The following is a 12,911-nucleotide window of genomic DNA, read 5'->3' as shown; positions in this document are numbered from 1 at the left end:
AGATGACACTTATCTTCCAAAGGTACTGGAGAAAACTGACTTGGTATGTCCCAGCTGTGTCCAGTACCTTGTAGGACATTCCAAAATGGCTAGGCCAGGTTGAACCCAATCAGAAGAAATGAAGCAGACTCTTCCATGGGTTGTGCCTAAGTCTTGAGGAGCCTTTCCTGAGTTGTGCTGCAGACCTTCATCATCAGAAAGGCGTTCAGGAAAAGATACCCCACCCAGTTCTTCACCTCCTCTCAGATCATTCAGTCATCTCTGCTCTGGCAACTTGAAAACCTTCAGCTTTGCTTCAAAAGAATTTATGAATTCCTCTCACAGTTCAAGTGTGGGGAATTCCGTTAGATCTCCTCTGAAGAATGCTTTTAAGTCAGGAGGCCGCATGTATCTACAAAGCAAAGTTGCTTGCTCACCAACCAACTCTCTGCTGGAAGCATTGTCTCCTTAAGAAGATTCACTGTTGTTCTCTGTTCCCTTTAGCCTATTTGTAAACTACCCCGTGGCTAGGTAAATATTTTCATTATATCCTATGCCAAGCTTTCTTCCCCCTCCCATAAAAGCAGATGCACACGGAGCTCCCTTTGACTGCAAATGCACGCTCATATCTGAGAGGAAGCCGGCCTTGGTCTGGATCTCAGCATCAGGCATCAAGGCAAAATGTTTTCCAACTTCAAACCGTGGCAACAAAACAAACGGATTTGCTTCTCTGGTGTTGATATCACCACCCACAACTGCTGCAGAGAGCTCCTACAGCTGTTCTTACACAATCAGCTGGTAGGGTGACGGATAAGCAGGAAAGAATAATACTCAGAGCTTAAGTGGGTTGGATCTGGTAACCAAGGCAGCTTTGCAGCTTCTTGACATCGATGCACATACAGTGGAATGTCATCTTTGCTGGAGCAATTCTGATGTACCAGGTTGTGGTCTGTAGTTGTTTCCAGTTGCTTCACAGACAGCCAAGCTCAGCTTGCTCCAAGAGAAACACTGGGCTTCTGAAAAAGCAAGATGTTTTTTCCCCAGCAATCCAGTTGCAGACTGTACCTTTGACGAAGCATCCCTTTTATCTCTCCTCTATGCTGCTTCTTTCTGCCTGCTTTATTGGAGATGCCAGTAGGCTGCAGGGATGCCAGGGCCCTGGAAAGCTTGGCTGCATGCAGATTTGTGTGGGGAGCAGTTGTTCTTTCCTTTCTATGTCTTTTTGGATGAAAACTTGCTATATTTTGTTAGTGATGACTCTAAATGCTTCGTCTTTCTAGCTGAGCACGTTTCTTAAAGCTGTCAACAGAAGCCAAAGGTCTCCAACCTCCTGTCTGCCAAATGAAAGCAGTGTCCTGTGTGATAGCTCTGAAGGTCCATGATGCATAGTGTCTCTGTGTGCTTGATAGCCCCGCTTTCTTTGACTCACTGATCCTAAAGTCTCCCTTTCTTTTCGTCATTTTTCCCTTCGTCTCATCTTTGTTCTGCACCATAGTGTTCTAAAGCCTCTTTTATGTGAGTGTATCCCATTTTGAGTTAATTAGAGCTTAATCTACACCAGTTTTCAGTGGGGTTGTGGGCAGTCAGTGGCAAGGTGGCTGGGATCTGCAGGCTGTGGCAGGGCTCATCACCCATTTTGTGCTGAGGAAACTGACAGGATCCCCAGACTTGTTGGTATGTTACTCGTCTATCGTGCCAGTTCAAGTTACAAGTGTGGAACCTCTTCCCACCCCTGCATGGCTGTGGCTGGCTTGTTCCTTCCCAGTCTCAATGCACCTGGACTTCCTGGTCTGCAGTGGGCGAGACCTCTGGCTCCTAATGAGGCACTGGAAGGTTGATACCAATTTTATTATCAGTGCATTCCCACGGGCACCTGAGGGAGGAGGAGATGCTTTGTCTTTTTTGACATATGTGTATGTGTAGGTAGGCACTGCTCTTATACCTCTCCTCTCCAGAAGCTTCCTTCCACTCCAGAATATGGTATTAGCCTCATCCTGTGTTGTATTTATTGACATCTTAGTGTCTGCCGCCTCCAGCTCGGAGCTACCCTGCTGGTAATCGGCATCCCCCCGGACATGCTCCTCCCTGGCTGACTCAGCCAGCACGGCTTCAGCACAACCCTTCCGAGCAGAGAAGCAATTGCTCTTTCTGCCCTGTCTGTCTAGAGCTTTCCCCCCATCCCTCCCAATGGCTGAGTCACTTCCTTCTGTAAATCTGGCTTTAAATCTTCCTTTTCTTTTTTGCCCTGTGATTCACTCCCTTTGTGAAGCGATTTGCAGAGCTCCAGCTTTGCCAACGCTCAACAGAGATGCTCCTGGGGCATTGCATCCATGTTGTCCTGGAGCCACAACAGTGAGCCCTCACTGGTGGCTGCTCCCATGCCATGCTGAATCGTCTCTCTTGGTATCAGTATTTCTTAGTATCAATCTTATCCTGATATTTCTTTCAATATTATGTCTGATGCAGTAATAGGAGCCAACTTCTGCCTGCAGGCAAGTGCATGTAATTTCCTTTGACATCAGCGTGTGCCTATGAAGGCACAGCTCGTTTCCTTTTCCCACCCTGTTTAATTAGATACGGTGCAGGAGTTATTACAGTATCTCTGCCACTCCTCCTCATCCCTTGTGGGATTTAAGGAATTTCTACTTTTAGAACTGAGTTGAAATGTGCTCAGAGAAGGAAGACTTCAATTTCTGCTTAATACGCCTGAAGATATTTTTAGTATAACATCTAAACTCCTCCATTGTTTATATTGTTATGATTTTACCCCCTTACCTGCTTACTTGGTCTTGGACCATCTAAGCATCTCATTTTTTCATGGTTTCCCAGTATGGAAGGGAATTGCCAACCAACGTGGTAGCTGAAAGTCAAGATACTTCATTTTCAGGAATTAGCTGTGTGGCTCCATAGAATTTGATAAGTTCCAGTTACCAGCAGAGACTGGGATAAAATTTGCAAAAGCTTTTAAATCCTGCTTTCAGATGTGACTCAGGTGGTTAAGCACTAAATTCATTTCGCTATCATTGAAGCTTAGTCTGGGTAGAGCCAGGGATCTGGTTCCGTGAGGTTCTGGTGGTCTCCTCAGAGAAGTGGTGCCAAAACCAGTGCCAGGGGCATAAGACCATATTAATGACATGTTTGGGGTTAAATGAGGAGCCTCAGTAGCATGCTGTGATGCTTCTGTCATTCTGCAAAGGAGCGGCTGTTTGTGAGGATGTCGTGCTTAGAAATGTATGCTGGCTGTGCAGCTCTGTCTGTTTGGTAACCCTGTTTTTCTAAAACATGAGCAATGACCATTTTCCAAAGAGCAACAAAAAGGTATTTTACATTGAAGTAAGTTTGAAAATAAAATGAAAAGCTTAACGTAAAGGAGCATGGCTTATTGGGAAGGGATGGTGACTGTTGAGTTTGTTGGGAAAATAAAGTCCAAGGAGAGGACGTTCCATTTTACCTGCTTCCTACAGGAGATGTAACAAACAGGTAGCTTATAACAAATACTGAAGTTCTGGTTTTTAATAAAGTTTCAGCAATCACATTTTTCAGCTTCAAAACAAACAGCTCTTGAGAATAATATAATGTCTACCTTTGAATACTAAGCTTATATTGCTTGTGTTTGTTTCCTTTTGCTTAGAACGAAGTGATAAGTCAGCAGCTATCTGTCATTTTCACTCATTGCTACGGACCCTACCCTATTCCAAAGCTTGTTGAAATTAAGCGCAAGCAGACCTCTCGCTTAGGTAAGCATGACTTGAAGATGCTCTTTGCTTCTTTAAGAAGAGTTATGGGAAATCCACATTGCAGGCTGGGTGTACAAGTCAGAGAAAATGTGAAGTTGGAAGGCAGGACTAGAAAAATGAGAGGTCCTGAACTTAGCCTGTCCTAAACTCCCACTGAAATCAGTAGGACCATCAGATACTGGAGTGGGACTGTAAATCTGCAGATATCTGAGTTGCTGCTGAGGCCGAAATCACAGCCTAGGGCCCGAAGCCAAATGTCTGTCCATATCTCAAACCACTGTGGTTGACTGCGGGTGACATTGTGGTGGCATGGCCCTCCCAGCCCTGCTGGCAGAGCCTAAGTTGGTTTAGTGTGACCTAGAGAAGAAGTGAGCCAATTTCCAGGATGCTTTTCCCCTTGGCACAAAGGCTTACCTGCCTGGGGAGAGGGTGAGGGTATGGTCTGAGGGTATTTCTCTGCAGTTTACTTTGGAGAGCAGAGTTGGGAAGCTGTGCCAGCACCCTGTGGCAGGGCTGGCTGGCCATCGTCTCAGCAAAGGTTGTCACGGATTTCAAACCTTTCAATTTCCTTAGTCTGAACTCCATGTGCCTGTCTGTGGGTCTCCTGTCTCAGACTGTCCAGAATAGCTTGATGGGCTTTATTCATTATAAACAATATCCTTTTACACCATTGTCTTCAAAACAGGAAAATATTATGTACACTCATGAACTCTTCCAAGCCAAATTTATTGGTGGTTTGTTTCTTTTCATTTCCTTTCTGTAATTCTAGATCCCCATTTTCTTAACAACAAAGAGATGTCAGATGTTACATTTCTGGTGGAAGGAAGACCATTTTATGCACATAGAGTGCTGCTATTTACTGCATCACCACGGTAAGATATAGAGACGTTTCTGTTTCTTAGCAAAAATAGAAATTGATTTTGTGTTTTTGTATTTCTGTTGTTGTTAAGATTCTTTGAGGGTTAATGGCTCAATCTTCACGTTTTTCCTAAGCAGCAAACCTCAGCATCCTATTTCTGACTGATCTGCAGGGCATTAGCAAGTGCTCCCATCACTAGATTCCCACCCTGTAAATGCTCCACGCTTCTGGCCGTGCAGCTGACTTCATTCCACCAAGGCACACTTGCATGGAGTTCATCGCTGCATCCAGCCCTTAAACATAGAGTAGTGTTAATAGTTTGCTTCTCAGTAGTCATTTATCCCCTGAGCAGCTAAATCTTGTCTTGCATCCGTGTACACAGTCTCTAGGAGAAATAAGTTACTATCACTCAATTCACTAGGGATTTTACATTTTTTTAAATAAAATTAGATGCATACGAAACGTCGTGCTCTATCAGAAGGCAGTACTTATGGTTTCTTCCCCGTGCTCAGAAGGCTGGATGTGGGTCGCCCAGCTTAACTCAGCCTTCAAGAGTATTCCTTTTTTTACACTGATCACAAACGGTATTTGTATACAACTTTATAATTAAAGATGTGCAAGCACAGTCCAAGCTTCAGCTCTAAGCTTATTAAATTGCCTTCAAAATAGAGTTTGACACTAATAAGATCAAATCAATTGTTACCCATATCTTAATTAAAATGCAGTCACGGTATGGAAGAGGTTACCATCCAGCAAATGCTGGTCTAGATAGATAAACTAAACTTTGCACTGCCTCAAGAAGGTCAGATGAATTATTGACAAAAGAAGGTGCAAGGGCAGATGTTTCTGATGGTGCACTGACCTTCTAATCAAATGAGAATATCTAGCAGTAATTAACTTTAAAAGTGTTTTTATCTTGAAACCTATGTCTGAAATTCAGGTTTTGTTAATCAGAGAAAGTAGCATACCCAGTTTTCTCTCTTACCTCTTCTTATACAATTGCATCGAGTCTGTGTATAAGTAGTAACCTTAATGTCGTCGTTTTAATGTTTTGCTCAAAACGTGTTTGCAGCAGCATAATAGAAATAGGCTAAAATTGATCTGCAAATAAAGTAAGTGCAGAGTTTTTAAATATTGCAACTTCCTAAACAACCATGTTTCCTTCAAGCAAAAAAAGAAAACAACAAGTTTGATATGCATCTTTCCAGTATCTGAATCTCCCGTATGCATTTTTTCTATTGTTGGTATCAGAAGTATTTTTCCAAAACTTCAAATTGAAATCTCCTAAAAGAGAGGCTTCTTCCTTTCAATTTGAACTTTATTTTGTGTAACTGTCTGAATCCTGATGCATTTCAGTGACAAATCCATTCATTTCAGTGTACTGTTTTTGCAAGAGCTGATGCTGTCCTTCCACTTCGCCATGGTTTTCCACGTAGATAATTGGGCTGGTATTTCAATCTTGCTCCTTTCTATTTAGGTTTAAAGCATTGCTGTCTAGCAAGCCCTCAACTGATAGTACTTGTATTGAGATCAACTATGTGAAGTACCCCATCTTTCAGGTAAAGTCAGTTCTCACATTGAATTTGAATGGAACGTAGAAACATTGTACATGCCCTGTCCAAACTAATACATGTGTATTTGATCAGCATATAGCTCAGAGTAGTGGTTTCATGAGCACAGAATCCATCTCCTTGCATACACTAAGCTGCATAGTGCTATTGATTGCAAATGTCATGCCCAACCAGATTCAATAGCATACATTTCACTTATACAGGGTATGCAGATAAAGCAGAGCATGTCATTGGGAAGTACTTGATTCCTTTTTCTCTTGCTGACTTTTTCTGTATTTAATAGACAGGCTTCCAGACACAGTTCATTTGCTTCTTTAGCAATGTTGTTCAATCAATTTTTTTTGCCATGAAAATACAGAGTATTTTCTGTAGCATATACTTGTATATGCTTCCCTTCCCTTGAGTCAGAGCCCAGGCAGTTCCATGTATTGACTGTTATAGATGAAGATATTTCCCAGCTCACTACAGTGACTTCAGACTTGCTGGGAGCTCACTGCAGAGAGATCTTAGTTGTCTCGTATTACAGTGCAAAGCCTCCACAGTTATTTATTGTCATCCATGCATGCCCTCACGCAGCTGAGTGGAGGTGTTGGTCCCATTGCCAAGGGGGGAATAAAGGAATAACCATTATATATGCTATATTATCCTGAATAAATGATGCACTGTACATATTGGAAATGACATTGAAAACTCAGAATGAATTAATCAGCTTCCTGCACAATGTTTGGGCATCAAGAGAAAGCATGAACAACATGGCTGATGAGGGTTAAGACTACCCATGAGAAGGAACTATTGAACTGTGCAGAGAGAGAGAGAATAACCAATTATATCTCGAAATTAGGAGGATTTGGCCAGTTTTATCTATGAATCCTTAGTGATGTTGGAGAGCTTCTGGTGTTATCTGCAATCTGTACATGATTCCTTGCTCCCTTTGTCTTTGTTTTTTATAAACACTCCCTTTGTTTTGTTACAGCTGGTTATGCAGTATCTTTACTATGGAGGTGCAGAGTCACTCTTGATTAAAAATAATGAAATTATGGAGGTAAGATACATTTATGTTACTTTCAGGGGAACAATGCTAAATGATCTATTTACCGTTCACCCAAGGGTACATGACAACTGGGCAAGACATGAGCACTCCTGTAAGAGACATCGCTGCCTCCTGCTGAGTGCCCAGAGTGCCCAGGTAGAAGATTGAACCTTCAGCATAGTCATACATCCATAACCTGTATGGATGTTAGGTCCTTCTCTTCCAGTTATTGTGCGCTGTCATTACCATCTCTGATCAACCTAACAATTCCAATTCAACAGAACTAAGATAGAGTAGAACAAATTTGTGATGGTCACTCAGGAGCTTTCCTGTTGACAATTAACTAATGGTAGCCAAAGGGATACAGGACAATAAGTGCTAAAATAAGAGCTACTGCCACCATGATCTTTTCTTATTGCCTACATGTTAATCTGTCCCTATCATAGAATCATAGAATGGTTTGTGTTGGAAGGGACCTTTAAGATCATCTAGTTTCACCCCCTCTACTATAGGCAGGGACACTTCCCACTAGACCAGGTTGTTCAGAGCCCCATCCAGCCTGGCCTTGAACGCCTCAAGGGTGGGGGCATCCACAACCTCAGTGGGCAGCCTGTTCCAGTGTCTCACCACCCTCACAGTAAAGAATGTCTTCCTAACATCTAGTCTAAATCTGCCCTCTTCCAGTTTAAAACCATTTCCCCTCATCCTGTCACTACATGCCCTTACAAAAAGTCCCTCCTCAGCTTTCCTGTAGGTCCCCTTCAGGTACTGGATGGCTGCTATCAGGTCACCTTGGAGCCTCCTCTTCTCCAGGCTGAAGAGCCCCAGATATCTCTATGACACTGCTGTCCAGAGCGGCCATGTGGGGTTTGACTCTTACCAAAGTACCGCTAACTATAAATTGGGAACAATTTTTCTTTGGGGTACAAAGTGGCCAAAATGAAGCGATTATGATGGGTTTTAGGGGCATCTGTGTGAATCCTACTGGCAACCAGAGGATGGAACTAGTCAGGACTGAGATCATCCCTGCCCATTGCAGATGGTGGACCCACACTGACTTTCTGAGTTTTACGGGAAGAGGTCACTGGTTCTCTCATTCACAGATTTGAAAAAAGCTCCTTAAATTCCTAGCCCTTTCTGAAATAAGGAGGGTTTCGGGCTGAACAGCGCAACGGGTTTGTAGTAACGCATATATAATCACCTAGGTTGTTAAAAAGTTTGTGCTGCAGTTCAGCTGGCTGCTTGCTCTACTTTTGTGGCATCTCAAAACTTCTATGACTCCAGAATGTATGGCTGATTGATTGATCTGTTGATAACAGATCTGGCTACGGTTCCTCACAGTTTAAAGTAATTACAAACCAGCACGTGACTGCTTGAGCCACAGAGGCAGCTGGAATAGGATTTAGCTTTATCTTTCAAAACTGCATTTAGCAACTTGCCTTATTACAAATATGATAACAAGAAGCACCAGAAATACTCCACAGAAATCTTTGCTGCGATTCATAATTGAGGCCAGCTGGCTGCTATCACATCAGCACTGCAGATTTCCAGCACTTGGATTTATTTATGGGACTAAAGCAGAACTCGAGCGGACTGCATAGGAGAAGTCAGAATAATGTTATGGCAGTTTCAGGGTTTTGTTCCCCAGCGTTCCTACCTAGTAGCATAAGGGCCGTTTTGGGAATCACGAGAAGACTCTGCGTCCTGAGGTCTGTGTTGATAACGCCCTTATAAATGCCAGAACATGTGACCAGCTCAGCCTGAAGGGACCTTCCTGGGTTAGAGCAAGGTGTAAAGCAGTGAAGAACCTCAATCTGCTTTCTAAACCAGAGCAAAGAGCCAGAGGTGATGATGGACTGTGGAAAGGCAGAAAATGAAGCTCACTCCCCCAGCTGTAAAAGGATAGAGAAGGAGCAATAGGGGCAATCCAAGCAGTATTGAAATCAGCTGGAGGAGGCACAATTTAAGCCAGGTTTTCATGCTGCAGGCTTTAGGTTATGTTCACTATGCATGGTGCCATGTAGAGATCCCCAGAGCAGTGCTAGTCAAGGCTGCCTATCCTGGCTGGGTACCGGACCAAGGAGAGAGGTCAGTGTGAGTCCCGATGGCACAAGAGCTGTTAGTGCAGCGATACAGAGGCATTACCCTCGTGTTGGTGGTGCTAGGTGCTGCCTCACATCGAGCTGGTTCACAGTCATTTGGAACCAGGGAGCATTTCAGTGCCCATGGCCTGGACATAACCTTACTGCTGCTGATGAGATAAAGCAAGGAGCATGTGGAGACCTGACTCCATTTCCTTGAGCCTGCTGAGGTGAGAGGTTTGAAGTTTATTGCCTCTCTAGGTTTTTAAGACTACCTAGGGTGGTTATCGTCATCTGGTTTGAATTCTTCTATACTCATGGTTCTGGCCCTTCTGTTGACATCCCCACATCAAACCCAGGTGTTCTGTTTCAGCCAGATCTTGAGGAACAGTTGAATCCATCCTTCTTTTCCCGGAATGTAGCTTCAGATCCCTCCTTGCATGTTTGCAAAGTGACCAAGGACTCTCCAGTCTGCCACTTCTTGACAGTCACAGAGATCCCTGTCCTAAGGCCAGCATGTGGACCTGAACATGCTGTGGTGGTCCCGCCATGTCCACCTTCCCACAGCGTGATCTGGAGGAGACTACAGCAATCCTCTCATTCTGGCTGACTGTCAGGGGTCGGTGCTTTAACTCAGACTGAAGCAGGGGCAGAGAAAAATTATAATGAAGCAGTAAAGAATCAAGCTCTGAATGTGTACTGCTCAGCAGTTTTGACTATTTTTTTCCTTTCTTTCCTGTTTTTTTAGCTTCTTTCTGCTGCTAAATTTTTCCAGCTTGAAGCTTTACAACGACACTGTGAGATCATTTGTGCAAAAAGCATTAATACAGAAAACTGCGTGGATATTTATAATCATGCCAAGGTAAAAATAGCTACACATGCGTGCTACTTGTCTGTACTCGTGCTCATAGGTCACTTTTACAATAAGCAGTAATGCATACGTCATACGCTTAGTCTATTTGTTGCATATTTAGCATTTGTCATTCATGTACTGGGGCTTTAAAAGGTACCTGGGAGGGTGACAGTCCTTAATCACGTCTAAGGACATCTGTGGCAACTTCTCACCCTCCTACTATCCTCCTATGGTTCAAACTCTACTTGTGGCAGATCTGTATCTTATCGCAGCGACCCAAATTGCTAAGTTACTCAACAGGAATCACCTAGCTGGATAAGATGTCTCTTTTTCACCTTCCAGGCTGCATTTCCCTATTAAAGTTCCTGTTGCTTCCTGCCTAAACCCCACAGTGCTGGTGACAGCTTTTCAATATATGAAAATGCCACATTGTCAAAGTGTAGTGTCTCACAGCCATGCAAGCACAGTAGTGAGAATTTTATGTCTTGGAGAGGAGAGACTGGAATTAAATCATTTACTTAGCTTGTGTGGAGGCCATCAGGTATAAAAGAGTGGCACGTTTTGACCTAGAAAATGTATTTTAGGTCAGTGATGAAGGTGATAGCCACATGGATGAGTTTCAGTTTTTCCCCTCCTCATTTTCTAAGTACTGGAAAATGGAAATGATACAAAAATAGTTGCAATAAATAATTTTAAAGCAATCCTTGAATGATTTTCCTCACACCAGACTATACAGAAATGTTATAGTGTGGTACTGAGGTTTGACTGAGCAGAGTAATCCTGCATATTGCTCCAAGCCCCTGCAGATCTGACCTCCATTCCAATCCGGTATTTCCTACATTGAGTAGTAATGTTAGATCTTGATGTACAGATACCATGCAATCAGTGTTTGATATAGCATAAAGTTCCACTTAAAATGAATAAAGAATGAGGAGTATTTGCAGGACCATTTATTGTAATAGGAAATAAAATCACCAGTGCAGTACTCTTGAAAAATAGTTCATTTATCTTCAAGTTCATGTGGGAACTTTTCAATTTACATTACTGTTACCAAAAATAAATGGAACAATTTTGTTTTAAAATCACATGCTTTCTGTGGATTGTGAAATATGGTTGTAATGTTCTTATACCAAGCTTTAGACTTATCTCAGGGACTTCTACACTGCCAGTGCCAGGACTGAAGAAACCCAGTGTTAATGGCTAAATCTGGTTCCTTGTTTGCCAGTAAGGGCTTCAGCCTGCAAGTTTCCTGTGCCTTCATCTCTCAGTAGAGTCAGTGCAAATAATTTACTTGAGAGGTTTCTAAGGCCAGGGTGGTGTTTGCATTGACATATAGCACATTACAGAGATAGATAAGCTAGCTGCTAATGAAATCCTGACTTCTGGAATTGGTTAAACTACATCACTTTGGGGCTCTTCATGGGCTAATTGACCCTGCTTCCAGTAAGTTACCAGGGCTAAGCTTCACAGTGCTATAGCTAGGTTTTCAGAACATGAACTAACACATTTAAAGCTAGTTCAAGTACCTCTCTGCCACGCTGTCTGAAGAGTAGACTTCTCCGTCTTTTTGCTTCTGGTCTGTGTGTTGTGCAGCTTACTAAACTGAGCCCAATTCATTCTGCTCAGAATGCTCCCACCACACAGCAGCATCATTTCTTGTTTATGTGAATGGCCCATGGCAGAAGAGACCAGATGTCCTCATGAGCCAGGGGAGCTCACAGGCAGTTCAGACACAGGTTGCCAGTGAACTGTCTGCCTTTCCAGTTTGTAGGTACAATTTCTAGTCCTCGCTGCTGTGCCGGCAAGCTGACCTGGACACAGGGAGCACAGTCTTTCTTATCATGATTAAGACCTAATTTGGTGGAAGCATAGGATGAAGCGAGCACAGACTTGGAACACTGTCCATGGTAGGGGCATATGTTATAGGAGAGGAGTGTTTATCAGGGTGGAGAGCTGTAGGAATGAGAGTTTAGGGCTGTGGGTTAAGGAGGTGAAGTAGTGCTAGGAAGGTGAGAGAATGTGGATTTTGTCTCACTTGCAATTTAAAAACTGAATGGAAAATATTAAATCATCTGTGGTTTTCTGTTCATAGGATTGCAACATCTATGAAGGCAGTCTTTTGATCAGCATCACTTTCAGGGCTTCATTTACGTGTTACCTCCAGAAAAAGATGAAGTCACCGGGCAAATAGGATTTATAATGGTGTCTGGTCAGTTACCACCAGATACCAGTTGTGTTTTACTCAAAGTCCCAGCAAAATCAATTGGAGTGTCAATTGATTGTCTAATAGAATTTAGAAATTCTATTTAGATCTATCTAGAATTTAGAAATACTTGTCTAAAACACTCAGTGCTTGCACAGCTTGCAAGCTGAGCCTCAGAACAAGCCTCACAAAAAAAAAAAAAAAAAGAAAGAAAAATATGGCATTTTCTTAATACTGTGGATATATTAAAATAATGAATAGAGATGAATGGTGTTTCAGAGAAGAATACAGATTCAAACATATGCTGTCTCACCCAGGTGCAAAATAACGCACTCATAATTTGTTGAAAACCTGCGTGGTTTGAAATTGAATTTTCCTCTGGAAGATAGAACCTACCTTGTCCTAATATGTATTTGTTGTCTTATTTTTTAGCAGCTTCCATTCTTAGCTCCAAACATAATGTTAAGATGGTGTAGGATGACAGTGCTGTGCAGTTGTTACAGTCTGGATCCAAAGTTATGAAGTCTCCCAGCAGCCCTAGCCTCACAGATGCAACCCAGAGCCAAAGATTCATGCTTTTCTCAGAGCTCAGACTCAG

The 12,911-nt window shown here is 42.8% G+C and overlaps 1 protein-coding gene across 5 annotated transcripts in view; it reads left to right on the top strand.

The window, feature by feature from the left end:
* The window catches only part of BTBD11 (BTB domain containing 11), a 181,239-nt gene that overhangs the window by 154,138 nt on the left and 14,190 nt on the right, over nucleotides 1-12,911 (top strand). For all 5 annotated transcript variants that reach the window (XM_025155608.3, XM_046908905.1, XM_015287907.4 and 2 more), the window contains 5 exons: nucleotides 3,611-3,716; nucleotides 4,486-4,588; nucleotides 6,053-6,134; nucleotides 7,120-7,188; nucleotides 10,006-10,119. In XM_025155608.3, the coding sequence (XP_025011376.2) occupies nucleotides 3,611-3,716; nucleotides 4,486-4,588; nucleotides 6,053-6,134; nucleotides 7,120-7,188; nucleotides 10,006-10,119 (474 nt within the window). The remainder of the gene's footprint in view (nucleotides 1-3,610; nucleotides 3,717-4,485; nucleotides 4,589-6,052; nucleotides 6,135-7,119; nucleotides 7,189-10,005; nucleotides 10,120-12,911) is intronic.

This window comes from Gallus gallus, chromosome 1 (assembly GCF_016699485.2).
Source record: "Gallus gallus isolate bGalGal1 chromosome 1, bGalGal1.mat.broiler.GRCg7b, whole genome shotgun sequence".
Classification (NCBI taxonomy): domain Eukaryota; kingdom Metazoa; phylum Chordata; class Aves; order Galliformes; family Phasianidae; genus Gallus; species Gallus gallus.
The sequence above is the reverse complement of the archived record's forward strand: the minus strand, read 5'-3'. Positions and strand labels throughout refer to the sequence as shown.